Here is a 17,421-nt window from a genome sequence, read left to right as displayed (position 1 = left end):
TATTCCTTACCAGACATAACGGAGCCTGCTGATGGCGATGGTTCTTGGAGGCTTGACTGAAAATGAAACGTCTTTTCATCCTCGTCAATGAGAAAGAAATAGCTAAGCTTGGTCTCAGTCTCTTTGGTGGGAGGGGCAATCTCGAAGAACTTCAAAGCTGCAAAAAACAAAAATATCAGTTACAAAGATGTTAACATGTATCTTCAAGATAAAGTATCCTACTTTTGGAAACCTAGAGATAAGGAAGAGTATCAGGCTGTGGGAGAGAATCTCTCCTAACAAAGAAAAATTGTCTCTTCCACTGGTCGTTATTCTGGGTGTTTCTCAAAACGAGCAGGGTTCAGCCGGATTTGGTTTTAAGAAGATATCTTGAAGATGGATGGCTGTGAAGTTCATATACATAAGCAATCTCTGAAAGGGTAAAATCGAGGGCATGGTCAGCAATTAACCTCTCCAAAACAAACAAGGTCCTCCAAACCATAGGCATGGGTTGGGCAAAACTGAGACCAGTTCTGATAAAGAACTCGGTAGTAAAAGCAGGAAATGGATAAGAAAAGTCGATTTTAAACGGCAAAAACGGAAAACAAACCCAGGTCTTAAAGACAAGGTCAGATAAGACGGCCGGATCGAAGGGCCGGAAAACGGCTCCCGGAGGGAAGCAGCCTCGGGACTGTAAGCTCGCAATATCATTGTTGTTGAACGTGCATATCTCGTTCACGGGGTTGGCAAGAAGGTTTTGGGAAACGAAATCTTCAATACCAGAATCACGGAGCTTCGAACTCATAGTTTCCAAAAGATAAAGGAAAGAAAGTAAGAAGACATTACCTGGATAGAAGAACGAGTGAATGAAAATGTTATTTATCCAAGTAATTATAAGGTCGGCCTAGGGTTTACTCAAAGGGCGGACGACTGACACGTGCATCGAAGATCCACCACGTATGCGAAGATTCAAAATTCAAATTTCAAAAATTTTACAGCTTTAAACCATATCTACAGCTGTTAAATTTCTACAGCTGTTAAATTTGGGGACAATTGTTAGGGCTCGGATTTTCAGTATCCTCAGCAATATTATAATTAGAACAACTTCAGGATACGATATCCTCCAAAGTAACAGGTATCCTAAAAATGTTATATAACTAACAATTTTTTCACAGACTTTCCTTGTTTACCAGGTCAAAGACCGTTGCTATGATCTCCCGAAGACTCGCACTTGCCGTTATTAGAACGTGGCCGATAAGGAAAACGTGTTAGATTGAATGATTAACGGCTAATTGGATTCGGTCTCTTGTTTCCTAATTTATAGGCCATATTGTTATCTTTTTTTTGTATAAATAGAGTTCTATTCGGATCAAACCGCACACACTTTTTAGCACTCGAGACTTACTAGTACTCGCTCTCATTGTAATCACGATCCGATTAAGCTCCACCACTTGTAATCACTTTATTATTAATAAATCAGTGGTGATAGTTTTCACCACCCGGGGTTTTTTTCTTGTTATCCTAAGGATAGTAGGTTTTTTCCTCGCAACAAATCTCTGTGTTCAAACCATATTTACAAGCACCTAGTCTCATTTTACTAATTTAGTTGTAAAATCACACCTGTCAGTTTTTGACCAAAACAATATCCTTACAAGCTTTAAAAATATTATAAATACCCAACCAAAATAAATATATCATATATACCAAATTTTAATGAATTTTTATTTAATGACCATTCTACTCTTATGATATTATGTAATTTATATATATATATATATATATATATATATATATATTATTTTGATCTGAGTAATTAAAAACTTAAAATATGAAATTAACCAGCTAATCTCCTCTCCGTAAGTCCACTCCAACCCCTCCCTCACCACCACTACCGCCTAGGAGGTGGTGGCTGAAAATAATGGCGGTTTCAAATCTGAGAAGTTTTAAAGCTTGATTATTATCAGGCTTGGGCTCGGCTAGGCTCGGTTGCACCCTACTTGCTATACCGAGAATATATCGTGCTCAGATCATGCATAACTTACATTTGAAAGTTTAATCTGATACAACCAATGAGAGTTCCCATTTTGTGATATTTGACACGTGTACCGAACAATTTCGGTCTTTCATCTGACACATACATGTATTTCTTTTACAATTACTTAGTTAAGCGTTCACTTGAGTATGACTTTTGTATGGCATGTTTTAGTTTTTTATTTTATACAAGCAGGCCCGTTTTATGTTAAATTTCGCAATGACGTATTAATTTAGAGCTTTTCTAGTTTGCATTAGTAAAAACAAGTGTTTATTTTTCAAACGGTTTATGAACCACATTATTTTTTAAAGTGGTTTATGAACCACTTTAAATGTATATTTTACAAACTGTCGTAAATTTAAAAAACTAAATTGTTGTAAACAAATTTCTTTTTATTAATGTTGAGATTTTGAGAGTACAAAAGTCAAAAGTTTGTTGTAATTAAACCTTAGGAAACTCTTTTTTTTTCCAAGATTAACAATATTACAATCTGTAAGGCATAAAATATACTAGATCTATGCAGAGGAATCTTCAATCTTTAATGTGAAAAAGTATTACATCATAGTAAAAAAAATTCAAAAAGAAAAAAAACTGAAATTCATGCATAACAGAAGATGTAAATGGAATAGAAGCTCGATCCAAAAATATCATTATGACTTAGCCATAAGTGGCATTTATTTTCAAAATGTTTCTCACGTTTATTCGGATGCCATTGTAATCTCATATTTTCTCATAAGTGGTGCCCCTGTGACTACAACTAATCTTGTTATAACTTCGGACGAAGACCAATCTGAACAACCAACATTCCACGTCATTTGAGCCAAAGAATCATTGGGCTCGTCAGTCCCGGCAAACAAATGTGTGAATGGATTTGAAGGCTCAGGGACCTCTAACACACCCTCCAACATTTTAACAATGAGGCTCATCATTGGCCTAGTCTCGGGCTTATATTGAACACAACAAAGAGCTACTTTTAGCATCCTATCCACCACTTGCTGATCATTCTCTTCAATACCGCAAACTATCATCAAATCTTTTAATTGCTTTCTTTCATATTTGCCCCACGCCCAAATTGGGAACCATTGTTGGCTATCACCGAGAGTCACGTCCATGTTCCTCCTTCTGCCAATGATCTCAAAAAGGAGTATTCCAAAACTATAAACATCACATTTGTGTGTAACTTGAAGAGGCATCCACAGCTCGGGAGCAGCATAACCTGGGGTGCCCCGTCCCCCTGTCATGGTTATATGGGTGTTATCCCTATTGCACAGTTTGGCCAAACCGAAATCGGCTACTTTTGCACAAAATTTGAATCCAGTAATATGTTTCCTGGTTTAATATCATAGTGAACTTTTCTTTGAGCACAATCTTCATGCATGTACGTGATGCCTCTTGCGGTTCCCACAGCAATCTTGTGAAGTTTGTCAAACCCTAGCATATCTCCTTTGTTCACTTTAAACAGATGATTATCCAGCGAGCCATTAACCATGAACTTGTATACAAGAGCTATTAAACTTGATTCAAAGCAAAATCCAAAAGGCCTAACAAGATTAAAGTGATGCGTTCTTGCCATAGTACTCACCTCTGCCATGAATTGTTCCTCTATTCGCTTGTTTGAGGTCCCATTTAGTACTTTCACTGCTACCAGTTTGTTGTTGCTAATGATTCCCTTGTAAACAATCCCGAACCCGCCTGAAACCAACCTAATGCTGAAGTTATCTGTGGCTATTCTTATTTGTTGAGAGGTGAACCGGATAGGCTTTTCCCTTTCTATGTCATCAAGGAATTGGGCCATGGCGATGGTAATAAAACGAGAATCGTCATTCCCTAATGCTTTTATTAGGTTAATCTTGATGGTTCGGGTCGAGTATGGTTCACTGGTCAGTGGGTCTGCAGGTGAACAAGTCATGGTTTAGAGTTGTGGATCAGTTCACATATTAAGCAGACTGTATTCACTAATTCACTTGTTTTGTAAAAGTTATAGTTGGTCAAAAGTCATTGGTTTGTTCATGTGTTTTAGGAAGTTCACATTCAGTAAGTTCCTTCCTTTTCTTTAGGATTAATTTTGTTTATTGGGTAATGCAAAACGAACCTCTCTCCATTTCATTTTTACTAAATGTATCTTCTCTCTCAATTTTTATATTAATATAATTTAGACCTTTTTATTTTTTTTCTCCAGTATTATGTTGTCTTTTAACAATATTATTATTTTTTAAAACAGATTTTTTTCTATTAATAAATCATTTTACTAATTTTCTTTTATACATATTATAAAATGTTGTATTTTTTAAAATAACCAAATAGATTTTTTTTATTAAAAAATCATTTTCTTTTTCTTATTTAAAAAATGCTTTTTTCTATAAATGTTTTAATTTATTTGGAGAGTGTTTTTTTAAAGATAATATATAGTAATAGTTTACATTTTTTATAAACAATCGTATTATTTTTTAATAAATAAAAAATATTATATAACATAGGACTTGATCAACAATTTTATTTTTTCTCAGATGTCATTAATCTTATACGCCTAAATCTAACAAAAAAATTTAGTTTTATCATTTTATAAAGACGTAATATCATTATTCTTTCAAACAACTTTCAAGTTCTATCTTCCTTGGATATTCATATTACATGTTACCTGAGTTTAGTGTGTATTTTGGGCCTGAACCAACAGCCTTTGCTGTTGCCTTCGCCTTCTTGTCACATATTGGTTTTACTAACCAGTTACACATTGCTGTACAAATTGAAAGACGAATCATTGATATATATATATAATCAACTAGAATTTAATTTATAAATGAGTATGGTTCACTCAGGTTACTTTTACTTTATGGTAAAATTGAACTTACCAAGTATAAAACTAATGCCACCACCCACACCAATTACGATACCAAGAATATGGCCAGGTGAGGGAGGAGACGGAGAATTATCAGGGATAAAATCCCCAGCAAAATCAGGATAAGGACCGGGAGAATTAGAATCATCAAGATTAGAATAAGGAGAAGGAAGAATAGCCGGAGAAGGAGGAGAAGAGGATGGGGGAGGCATAATAGTAAGAACTTGGAACATTTTAATATCAAATATAATTACACTAGCTATGGTTTATATAAAGTTTCTAAGATGACATTTAAATCTATGACGAGACTTTTGGTGAAGTTATCACTAAATTGAAAACCATATATTCATTCCTAGTGGGCCAAGAAAGATATACGTATTGGTTTAGTTTATTTTTCATTCATTTATGAAGACACGTTTGATTTGGTCATTGTAGGACATTGGTTTTAGGTCACCATTTAGGTAGAATAATTCAAATGGGGGAGTAATGGGGGCAAGGGACACAATTGCGCAACTTGGTGAGGGTGTTGTGTCCCGCAACTTGAGGAGGGTGCACTGACCCTCCAATCAACGGAATGTATCAGTTTTTAGTTATATGATTAATTTCATATATATCCTTATAAACTTTAAAAATATTATAAATACCCACCCAAAATAAATATATCATATATACCTAATTTTAATGAATTTTAATTTAATGATTCTACTCTTATGATAATATGTAATATATATATATATATTATTTTGATCTGAGTAATTTAAAACTTAAAATGTGAAATTAACCAGCTAATTTCCTCTCTGTAAGTGACAGAAGGTGACAAAGATAAGAGAGAATATTTTGATTGTCAAATTCTTGTTTCATTCCATTCTCGTTTCCATGATGCCCGAGTCTTTTATAACAAAGGTCATGGGATAAAGCAGCAAAGGTGGTTAGATTGGTGAACTTGGTGTCGGTGGAGAAGTTGAGTGGGTAGAGATCGCCAGTACTATTGCTGCGAAGGATAGGAATCCGCGTTTGGTAATCCTTCACAAGAAAACTAAATAGGTCAAATTCAATAGATATTAAATTACCAACAGTAAGACGACAAACATATAACAAGATTTTGATAAGGTTCGGTGCATAGAGTATATTATTGGCATGTATGGGTTTATAAGTGGTGTTGAATTTGGTATGTCCGGTCCCTAGAATGGGAATTTGAAAACCATTGCCAAAAATAATATTATTCGAAATGCGATTATTAAAATAAGACGAAAGAGTACATGAGTTGTTGGCTATGTGATTTGTGGCACCGGTGTCGAGATTCCATTGTAGGTCCGGTTGAGGGTCATCGTGCGTAGGGCTTGCTCGATGTTGGTTGGAACATGCTGGTTAAGGTAGTGTATAATGAGCTTGGGGTGTTGGGGTTGGGCCAAGAATTTCAGCCTGTGGGTGTAGTCCATGGTGGTAGTGGGTTCGGTTTGGTGTAGCAGAAGGATGAGGTGTGGGTGGGGTATGTGGATATGTGTATGGTGTAGTAGGAGGAGGACCCCACTGATTATTGATTGGATATGGTGCACCCCATTGATTAAGTTGGGTTTGTTGAGTAGGGTGTCCATTCTGGTTATTATACCTCCTGCCACAAGTCCTTCTGCGACCTCGACCACGGGATCCATAATTAGTGCCACGATTATCCCCAGAGGAGTGTGACGAGCCATGACCAAATGGTTCATGAGTGTATTGTTCACGACCACTCTGGATTGTGTTGGGGCATGGCGGTGAGCAATGCTGTGCCGGGGATCGTGGTGGAGGCATGACCGGCCCTCCTGGATTCTTCCTGAGTTAAACGAGACCGTGCTTCAAAGAAATCTGGAAGTGGTTTGCTTTGGCTTATTAACATACCCATCGCATTATACTCAGTGTGTGCTAATCCGGTGACAAGTTGTAACACCAAATCTTGATCCGAAAGTGGTGCATTTACGTTTGCCAGTTGATCTGAGATTACCTTTGGTTCTTGGCAGTAGGCTGAGATATTGGGAAATGCCTCCAGTTTGGTGTTAGTAAACCGGTTTTTCAAGGAGACCATGCGAAATGCCTGATTATCTTGAAAAAGATGGGCGATGGCGTTCCAGGATTCTTGTGCGGTGGCTTTCGGCTTGATAATTGTCATCATGAGGTCATTCGATATTGTGTTGTATATCCATTGCTTGACTATAGCGTCAAGTCAATCCCACGATATGGTTTCATGTCTGCTTCTTTGCCTTTCTCTGCAGTTGAAGAGGATGAAGACTGTTGAGGAAAAATATGGTCTAAGACTTCGAAAACGATACAATGGATCGTAAAGAGTTCGATCCATGTTATGTATTGGCCGTTTTCCAGTTCAAGGGTTAGAGGGATGAAGTTTTGGATATTTGTGACGGAAAGGGCAGGATGAACAACCATTGTAAGTGAGGGAGATGAAGATGTGGTGGTTATTGAGAGGGAGGATCGAAAAAAAACTGCCGATAGTGTTGATGTCGGCGGCTAGGGTTTAGCAAAAAAAGCTCTGATACCATGAAAGAAGGTGATTAAGATAAGAGAGAATATTTTGATTGTCAAATTCTTGTTTCATTCCATTCACACAATATGTCAATAAATAATACAGAGGACCGTCATATTCTCCTTATATTAAGGATATAAGTTACGTAAGTATACAATATTGACTCTATACAATATTGACTAATAATATGTATGCTAATAGTAAGTCCACTCCAGCCCCTCCCTCACCACCACTACCGCCTAGGAGGTGGTGACCGAAAATAATGGCAGTTTCAAATCTGATATGTGCCAAAGATGGTAAAACCTCCCTAACACCCCAATCTTTCCGGCCACTCCTTGGTGTTACCCACCACCGTCGTATAAGCCCCAACTTTATCGTCTAAAATAATCATCACCTCCCTTGTTTGATTCGTTTTAGATTTTCTACATGGATTGATGTTGTCTAAATTTTCTACATGGATTGAGTAATTCCCTTGCAATTTACTCAGTTAAGGTCCAAAGTCATACCCAAATTTTCAAAATGAAAGAAATCATGTGATGTTACACATTTTGAAAACAAGAAATAGTTTAACTAGACCTGACAAGCATTTAATTGCAATTCATGCATACCCCTACAAGTCTCAATTTTTTTACTCCACTCGGTTTAATATTTGTGAAACTAATGATGCATCCGTATATATATCTGAGCTCTCATCCAACAATGAAATAAAGTTAAATATGCTTGCAAGTCATTTGTATCTCCACCTATGAATACCCAAACTGTGCACAAGAAGGGTTATAAAGGTTGTACCGTGGCCTGATGTATGGTGTCGGACAGGAATTTTTAAGTGGCGAAGGTGAGTGAATTCTAACATCTTCAACACACGAATGCAAATATAAACGTTTATAGAACATTGCGTTTCAAATATTTATGACGTCTTTAACACATGAATAATTTATAGAACATTGTGTTCTAACGATTTTATTTTTACTTGAGTCCTTTTTTGGTAAACTATATGAGTAACTTTCCACAATTTGATGAAGCGTCATTTAGAGTTTTACACAGCTAAACATGAACTTCCAATAGCAAACTTTTATTTTACTAGAATTCAACTCACGGGTGATCTGACGAGGCTTAAGGGCTTATGGCTTGTAATGTAGGGTGTCTAAATGAAAGTGACTAGGCTCAAACTAGCATCTAAAGGATAATGTAAAGGTAGGAATATTTTAGTAGACGGTTAAAGAGTGGGTTTATCCTAATCCCTTTATTCCCATGCACAGCCCAAGTTTAGATCTCAACACGTATAACAAGCAAGTTTTAAAACAGTGAAACATTATGGAAAACGCACAAGTAATCCTAGAGATGCTCTAATTTTTTGAGTGAAGGTTAACTCTCATGGAAACGGAAGGAAAGGGTATAGAATATAAATCATGCACGAACGTCTATCATTTGCTTGTCACCCCTGGTTAAACCCTTCTACCCATAATTTTGCTAAAGCTATCACACCCCAATCTGCGGCGGAATGCTGGGGTGCGAACCGTTGGTTCACAGCTCACAAGGCATGCAATTTAATATGACAATATCTAATTTATTCATTTATTTCAAAATTCAACCAAGTACACCATGTTCAAACAATTACAAAACAAACCCAAAATAAAACAAATATCCCAAAATAATAAAACCAAACACAATAGTCTTATTATTAAATTAACTTAGGGTCTAACAAAACCGTATTGAATTCTTAATCACTAATTATACAAGAATGGTTTCTATCCATGGATCATCTACTAGAAAGTGACTAATTGAAGGTCGCGATGTTGAGTGTTTGATTGAAGGTGGGATTATTGAAGTAATATAGTAAAGAACAAAAGAAAACAAGAAAGAAAAAAAATAAAATAAAAGCTACTGTGATTCATCAAATAAAGAAGGAAGCAAGCAAGCTGTTTGAAGAATTAATTGTGGGTCTATTGAAAGAAACAAAAGCAAGCTAAAAGGCATCTCAACCTAATGTATTAGTTGAAGCAAGTTGTCGTGATAAATAATAAAGACCTCATATTTCCAATGGCCAATGCTTATCATCCCTAGAAAAACTAGGTACAAAATCTTATTTAATGGGTACACGGGTTTCTAAAGGATTCCGCTGGGTATACCTGGAACCGGACCGGAGCCGTTTGAAAAGAAAGTTAGGAATCATGACCTGTTTTATTTAAAATTCGCGAGTAGGTTCATGGGTTTCGTGGTGGTTTCATGGGTCAGGCCTATTTTATGCATACCCCTAATAGTAGTTGCTGGGGGTTATGAGTTATGATTTATTTATTATTCTTTTTAATAAAGTAATCGTGTATGTGTGTGACATTGTGTGTTATAAATTGTTGGAACCTTTATTCATTTTTTTAATTATTATTTTCTTTAATAATAAATAAATAATAAAAAATTGAATAAAATGTCTTATTTTCTTGGTCTGTTCAGGGTTGCAGTGAAGGAATTTTTTTTTTTTTGAATTGCCTCTACATTAATGGAGCTTTGGAGCCTAATGTATATGCTCTAAATAAGGTGTTTAAATAGAAGGTATTTGGGAAGATTAGAAAGGAAACCAAGAAAAAAAAAGTAACGTTTTGTCATAAAACCAAACATTTTTGTATTGGGTGTCGTATGATCCGGCCCATATAGTATCAAATTTAGTACATACTTTCACTTTCATAACACTGTTCACATAAGGATAGAAACACAAAAGGTAAATTTTCAACTTAAAAAAGTTTTAAGACTATGTGTAGTGCAGGGCTACAAAATGGAAGCGATTTTCGATACGTGAAGTCAACGCCAACATAGAGAAGATTTTCATTTTAGGGGTATAGTAGTATTGTAGCCCAACATATACACACACGCGCACACACACACGCATGCACACATAATAATAAAATAATAACATTTCCAAACAATATTCAGACGACAAATCCATGTCCCCCCCAATCACCCCACATATCGGGCCTGGGGGGGGGGGGGTTGCCGCCAAATATAGCCCAAAATGTTAACATTTGTCGCCCCACTACGGTTGGCCTAATAATACCTTCGTCTTATCAACACTAGTTATTATAGGTTTTTTGTTTTTTATAGACACCTTTTATAGTATAGTTTCATACAAAAAAAAATTTATGGGATAGTGACTAGAATGGCTCTTTTTATTGACAACATTTTTTTGACTAATCCTTAAATCAAAAATCTCTAAAATTGTCACTTTATCAACTGTCGGATCCAACACATTAGAACTGACATATGACGGATCTATCTGACAACCTTTTATTTTAAACCAAACACATCTAGACACGTGGACGGTCATGGATCTATTCCTTTGGACTTCATATCTATCATGTTGGATCTCATATCTATTCTCTCGAGCTTCATTTTCGTATGCAATATTATTCAGTCGGTCCCGACAGAATAGATACGAAGCCCGAGAGAATAGATATGAGGACCAACGTAATAGATATGAAGCCTGACGAAATAGATTCATGGCCGACCGTTTAATTGTATACGTGTCTAGATGTGGTTGGCTCAAAAACAAAACCGTGTCAGATAGATCCAACAGATGTTAGTTCTAATATGTTAGATCGGCCGTTTAAAAAACGATCAAGTATTTTTAATTTAAAAATTAATCAAGAAATGTTGTTAAATATAAAGGTCATTTGATCATTATCCCATAAATTTTTTTGTTACTCACCTATCACCTTTGAAATCAGCCTTTTCAAATATTTAATTCTTTCTAGTTATTTTATAAAAAACTAAACCGTGTTACACACGAGTGGAAAACATATCAACAAACAATATAAAATATAAACTACGCATTCAGTCAACACAAATATTTGACATAAGTTTTTTACCCTCAGATGTTACAAAAGATGTTAAACTATGTCTATAACATAAAAAGAAAATACTTTATAAATAAACAATGCAATGAATAAGAAATAATATAACATAAATGAACCATTAGTCCTGAAAAAAAAATTAAAAACACATATTAGTAAAAGATTTTGTAATATGAATTGAAAACTAAGTTTACAAATACATACCAGCTTTAAACTGTATCACATTAAGTTTTCGAAAATCTCTTTGTAAACAGCTTTATTTAATTTTTTTAAATGTTCCTAATTGTTCTAAAGAACATTTTTTTTCTTTTTTATTTTAGAGTGTTTTTTATAAATAATTTTCAGAGATATATATATATTTATAGCATTTTTCATGTCATTTCTTAATAAATAAATAAATAAATAAAACTTAAAGAACATTCGGTATGATCATCATTTGCCGGCTCTTCTTCTTCCTCAAGAGTAAATTAAATCATTGACAATGTGGTTATTAATTGGAATAAATAAACTTAATCATGGAGTTAATTGCATTAATTTGAATAAATAGATTTAATTGTAGAATTAATTGAATTAAATTAGAATGCTGATTTTAATTTAGTGGATTAAAAATAATTATTAATATATGGAAATTAGTGATATGAAAATGTGATTAAATGGAATCCTATGTAAATAAGCTACAGTAAAAACATGAGGAAATGTGATTAAATGGAATCATCTTGCTTTGATATATTAATAAGATTTGAAAAAACAAATTAAGAGTCAAAAGTTGACATGATAAACTCATAAAAGTCAACAAATTAAATTGACTATTAATATTAATAATTAATAAATATTAATATAGCATTATTATAATTTATAACCATTACTGCAAAACAAGGGAGTCACCAGATTGGTGTAGCATCCCACCGGCAGCCATGTGGCCTGAAAACATAACCAGCAGGTGTCTTCTCAGGCCACCACGTGTCATACTCCTCATCATCATCACTCTCATTCATTCTTCAACTTTGTTCTTTTGTTGCATATTATTATGTCCTCCAGCTTCCATTGATGCATGTGTAAGTAGCCAGTTATGGTACTCTTATTATTATTAATATTCATATCAACTTATTAATGTTTAGATTGATTTTAATTGTTTTTAGTTTAAAGTTTGTAAACATGTTTGACTTTGTTAGTCAATGGTTGACTTGGTGGTAGGGGTGTTTAATAATTAATATTTGAATTGTACTTGAAAAACTTGAAATTTGAATTTCTGTTTGGAATTCGGTTTTCGAAGTTTCGGATCGGTTAGTGGCCAGTTTTTTTTTGGATTTTGAACTTTGGATCGGATTCGAGTTTGTGAGTTTCGTTTGGAATTCGGAAACTATGTGTAGTTTAATATTATTTTTACTAGAGCCAACCGAATTCGGAAACTATGTATTAAAATTTCAAATTGTTGAACACCCCTACGGCCCTACTTGACGGTCACCTGGTTGCAGGGCCGTCTCTAGGGGCCCTAAACTCAAGCTAGGGATTTAGGCCTTCAAAAGGGTTGGGCCGGGCCTGCCCGGTTGGCTCGCTTATTTTTATTATTTAGAAAAGATGTTGTGTCATAACTTAAATTTATATGGTATTTTATGAATGAACGAAAACCAGACGAAGCCTTGTTCATGTTTGTCCATTTAGCATTAAACTTGTTCATAAATGAACACATTATCAAACGTTCACAAACACAAATGAACGGACGCAGCCCTTGTTCATTCGGTTCATTTACAGCCCTATGTGTCACTAATATCACATTATTAGCAACCACATTTGTGTCGCTGCATTGGAATTGACCGGTTTTTAATTCGAACATATAACAAGATGCATATTTCTAGTTTTAATAACATTTGCAAAGCAGGTGAGTACATGTAATAAAATCACAAAAATGTTGTTCCAGAATGTTCCAAGTCTTTCTAGAAGCATTTGTTTCAGGTAAAATACGCATTTGATAGGCTGCACAAACGTTGACCGCAGCCCATCACTCTTATATCAAGTTTTTATGTTGTTTGACTAAATGTGCTCATTTTTCGATCAGGACAATGCGAGCCCTGAGTTTTCTAGACGTGTAAAACGTTCAAATAATATAGATGATGCTTCGGGCCTTGAGCGTGGTTTTAGTATGCTTGATGCAGAGTTCTTTAATGACAGTAAGGTACATTGTAATATGATAATATAAATTGCTTAGAAACTTATACTTTTATAATCTGCACATTTACTATTATTTAAAATTTAGATGCTCGAGATCGAGAAGGGTGCGAAAGAGCTTACTATTCCTATAATTAGAGACAATAGGAAAATAGTAGCTACTAAAAATGGTGGATTAAAGTACCCGTCTCCGTTAGTTTTTAATTCCGAGTGGAAACGCGAAGAAGTGCACGATGATGCCAAAACATTTAGCTATCCTTCTGTTTCGGGCGTTACAAGGCCCGAAAATGAAGAAGATATTGCCTTCATGACCGTAAGCTAACCTGTCACTAAACGAAATCCCAACCATTGCTAAATATTGCACTAACTAAGCTTGGTTCTTATTGATAGCTTCTTGAACTCGGTCATCTTATAAGAACGAAACAAATTTCATCCGAGGAGCTTGTCGGGGTCTTTCTAAAGCGGCTAAAAAGGTAATTTTGCTTTCTTACAAATTTGAAATATATATTTTTCTTATTCTTTTATTTATTATTATTATTATTATTATTATTATTATTATTATTATTATTATTATTATTATTATTATTACAATAACAGGGTGCTTTAATGATATTATAGATACAATCCGGTGTTGGAAGCGGTGATCACCATTACCGAGGATCTTGCCTACAAACAGGCAAAACGGGCCGATCAATTACTCGCACAAGGAGTCGACTTAGGTATTACGACATAGCTTTTGGTCTAAACTCTAAACGGGTTCCAGTCAAACGAGTAGCGTTGAACAGGTTAAAATGGGCGGGTTGGTGACTCGCAACATTTTGTTTTTTTTGTCATCTCTTTTTTTTTTTTGTTAACTTTTCACAAAAGAAATATTGCATTTAATATGATAGGCCCATTTCCTTTCAACTAAGTTAAAATGCACTTTAGGTGACTTTTGGCCCGTTTCCTATATAGCTAAAAATGCGCGACTCGTGTAATTAAGGCCGGCCCGTTCATGAATATATAAATCACTTGATGTCATTTATGAGAACTTGGTTATTAACAAAACTTTATTAAACGATAGGCCCACTTCATGGGATACCATACGGGCTAAAGGACATCATCGCGGTTCCTGAATATAAAACTACTTGGGGTTCGACTACATTCAAAGATCAGGTTCTCAACATCGAGGCTTGGGTTTACAAGAGGTATGAAAACATTTAAAACACTTTTCTAGATACTTCAACCCGTTTGACCCGTTTCCTTTTAAATTATCTCACTTGGCCCGTTAAGATAGACATGACCCAAATCAAGATTTTGCGAATGCAGGTTGAAGTCTGCTGGGGCGGTTCTTGTTGGAAAACTGGTTACGGGATCTCTAGCATATGATGATATTTGGTTTGGTGGTCGAACCAGAAACCCATGGAACATTGAGGAGTTCACCACGGGCTCGTCAGCCGGGCCAGCTGCGTGTACTTCAGCAGGTATGGTTCCTTTTGCAATTGGGTCCGAGACAGCGGGTTCGATAACTTACCCTGCTGCTCGGTGCGGTGTGACTGCATTGAGGCCCACTTTTGGTGCGGTTGGTCGAACCGGTGTGCTGAGTTTGTCTGAGAGCTTGGTAATGATAATAATCCAGTTTTCGGTTATGGTCTTATGACTTATTGCCTTGTGTTTATGACTTTATGCTATTTTATTAATAAATGTTTTTATTATGTATAAGGACAAACTTGGTCCTTTTTGTAGAAGTGCGATTGACTGCGCGATTGTTCTCGATGTTATTCGGGGTAAAGATCCCGATGACTTTTCTTCAAGAAAAATTTTTCTTGATGACCCGTTTTCGGTAGACATCACAAAGCTTACGGTTGGATATATTGAGGATGCAGAGATGGAGGCGAGTATTTTAGTTTATGGTTTATTAATTATTTAATGTGACAAATACTTGAGGAGGTGGCAAAATGGCGGGTTGGATAACGGGTCAAAATGAAAGAAGACCAAATTGATCGGGCTGGGATGGGTCGGCCCAAGGCATTTTTTTTCCTTTTTTATATCTTTTTCTATAAATACTTTAGTAAAAGTTAAGAACTTTAAGGAACTCTTAACAACCAAACATTTTTTTTTAAAAATTTTTTTTTATATATTAACATTATTTGAAAGTAGTTTTATCATATTTTATATTTAAATTTTTTATTACACGTATAAATCACAAGTTCACATATGTTTAAAATATATGTAATAATAAAATTTACATATATGTAAAAAAAACATAGATATGTGTCAACACTAATTTTCATAATAGTAATCTTAAATATAAATATAAAAAAAAGATAAATCTACACTCAAATAACATTAACATACAAAAAATTTAATAAAGGCATTAGTTATTAGGAGTTCCTTAAAGTTCTTAAAATAATTTAAAATTTAAGAGTTATGTCATGATACTCATCCTAGTTTGTTAAATATAAATATAATTAATAAAACTATATTATTACAATTATAATACCAGTTTAGGACTTTGTATGCATTAAGGGCATTCTTTGGGTCATTGTGGCCCGTTCGGCCGTAAGAGCTCTTGACAGAAAGAAAACAAAAAAATAACTGGATCAAAACTGTCACCTCTAATAATTTTTACTTTGATGTTAAAAACTTAAAATGAGTTATAAATGATGGATTTACAGGTTATTATCATTTTGGTAGGTTGTTGATGTGCTTAGATCAAAGGGTGTTAAAATGGTACCGTTTAAGCTCAATTACACCGTCGACTCGGTTCAAGGGATCTTAAACTTCACCATGGATGTTGATATGCTAGCTCACTTCGACACTTGGCAACGAACCGGGCAAGATGACGAGTTCGAGGCGCAAGATCAATGGCCCACTGAACTTCGCCGGGCCCGCGTAATACCAGCTGTAGATTACATACAGGTTCATCATTTATTTACTAAAATGGTTGATTTGTTGAAGTGATCATTTATATTAATCGTGTTGCATGTTTAATCTCAAAATGTCTTAACAGTCACAACGAGCACGTGGAAAGCTAATACGAGAAGTAAAGGAGAGTTTTATGGTCGATGCGTTTGTCGGGAATGCTACTGATTGGGAAAAAGTTTGTGTGGGTAATTTAGTTGGGATGCCGGTTGTTATTGTTCCGGTTGGTTTTGAGAAAATTAAGGATATACCCACTAATGGAACTCGAAGAAGAAGTACAGTGACAACTGGCATTTACGCTCCTCCGGATCATGATCACATTGTAAGTCGTTAATTTTTTCATATAGTTTTTGAATCCTCGCTTTCTCAAACCTTAGAACCTTGGTTTTCGTTATGAAAACGAGTTCGTAGTGTTTTGCAGTCCCGACAATTCGACCAAAAACATTGCATCTTAAAATCCAAATAGACCGTTTGTAAAATATTAACTGCATGGTTAATGTGTAGGCACTGGCATTGACGATGGCGTACCAAAGTGTAACCGATCATCACAAACGACGACCGCCTATAGACAATCTTGGCCCGAATGATACTATCCCAAACCCACCCAAAGTGATTATTCCTCCTAGGATTCTTAAAGGTTGAAGTGTCATAGTTTACATGCACGTGCGTCGGGAAAGCAATGCGCTTGGGTTGATTCTTTCGTGCTATGGCGAGTGTAATACTTTGAATCTTTTCCATGTTCTGGTTATCTGGTTTCTGTAAATGTGAACTTGTTGCTCTGTGAATTCAGGAAATACCTGCTGGATGTTTCTCCTATGCTATTAAAATGACATATGTTAGACCTGACTTTTTAATATGTGAGTTATAATATAAGGGGAAGGTTCATGTACATTTTAATCTTAACATGAGAATGTATGAAATAATATCAATTTATAAAAAAATGGGAACGTAAGAAACAATATCAACTACAATACCAATGTACATAACCAATGATTTATAATAATAAAGAAAAAAACCTAAAAATTACAACAAAAGAATCAAAATCAACCAATCTACGTAACCAATGATTTATAATAATAAAGAAAAAAACCTAAAAATTACAACAAAATAATCAAAATCAAGAACAAAATAATAACACCAAATAATT

At 35.0% G+C, this 17,421-nt stretch overlaps 1 protein-coding gene and 1 pseudogene across 1 annotated transcript; one reads left to right on the top strand and one right to left on the bottom strand.

The window, feature by feature from the left end:
* Positions 1-2,709: 2,709 nt before the first annotated feature.
* LOC143531172 (G-type lectin S-receptor-like serine/threonine-protein kinase At1g34300 pseudogene) lies at positions 2,710-3,806 on the bottom strand (annotated as a pseudogene).
* A 9,418-nt stretch (positions 3,807-13,224) lies between these two features.
* LOC143531194 (uncharacterized) lies at positions 13,225-17,099 on the top strand. The gene is made up of 10 exons (XM_077026542.1): positions 13,225-13,377; positions 13,459-13,683; positions 13,761-13,843; positions 13,989-14,089; positions 14,434-14,557; positions 14,679-14,970; positions 15,073-15,243; positions 16,047-16,271; positions 16,363-16,596; positions 16,779-17,099. Exons 1-10 carry the CDS (start codon positions 13,240-13,242, stop codon positions 16,914-16,916), a joined length of 1,731 nt encoding a protein of 576 aa, XP_076882657.1. The 5' UTR covers positions 13,225-13,239; the 3' UTR covers positions 16,917-17,099.
* The last annotated feature ends 322 nt before the right edge of the window (positions 17,100-17,421 follow it).

The sequence above is a fragment of the Bidens hawaiensis genome, unplaced genomic scaffold, assembly GCF_021521415.1.
Source record: "Bidens hawaiensis isolate Kalapana, Puna unplaced genomic scaffold, B.hawaiensis_p1.1 tig00009086_1, whole genome shotgun sequence".
NCBI lineage: Eukaryota > Viridiplantae > Streptophyta > Magnoliopsida > Asterales > Asteraceae > Bidens > Bidens hawaiensis.
This window is presented reverse-complemented; position numbering and strand designations above follow the sequence as displayed.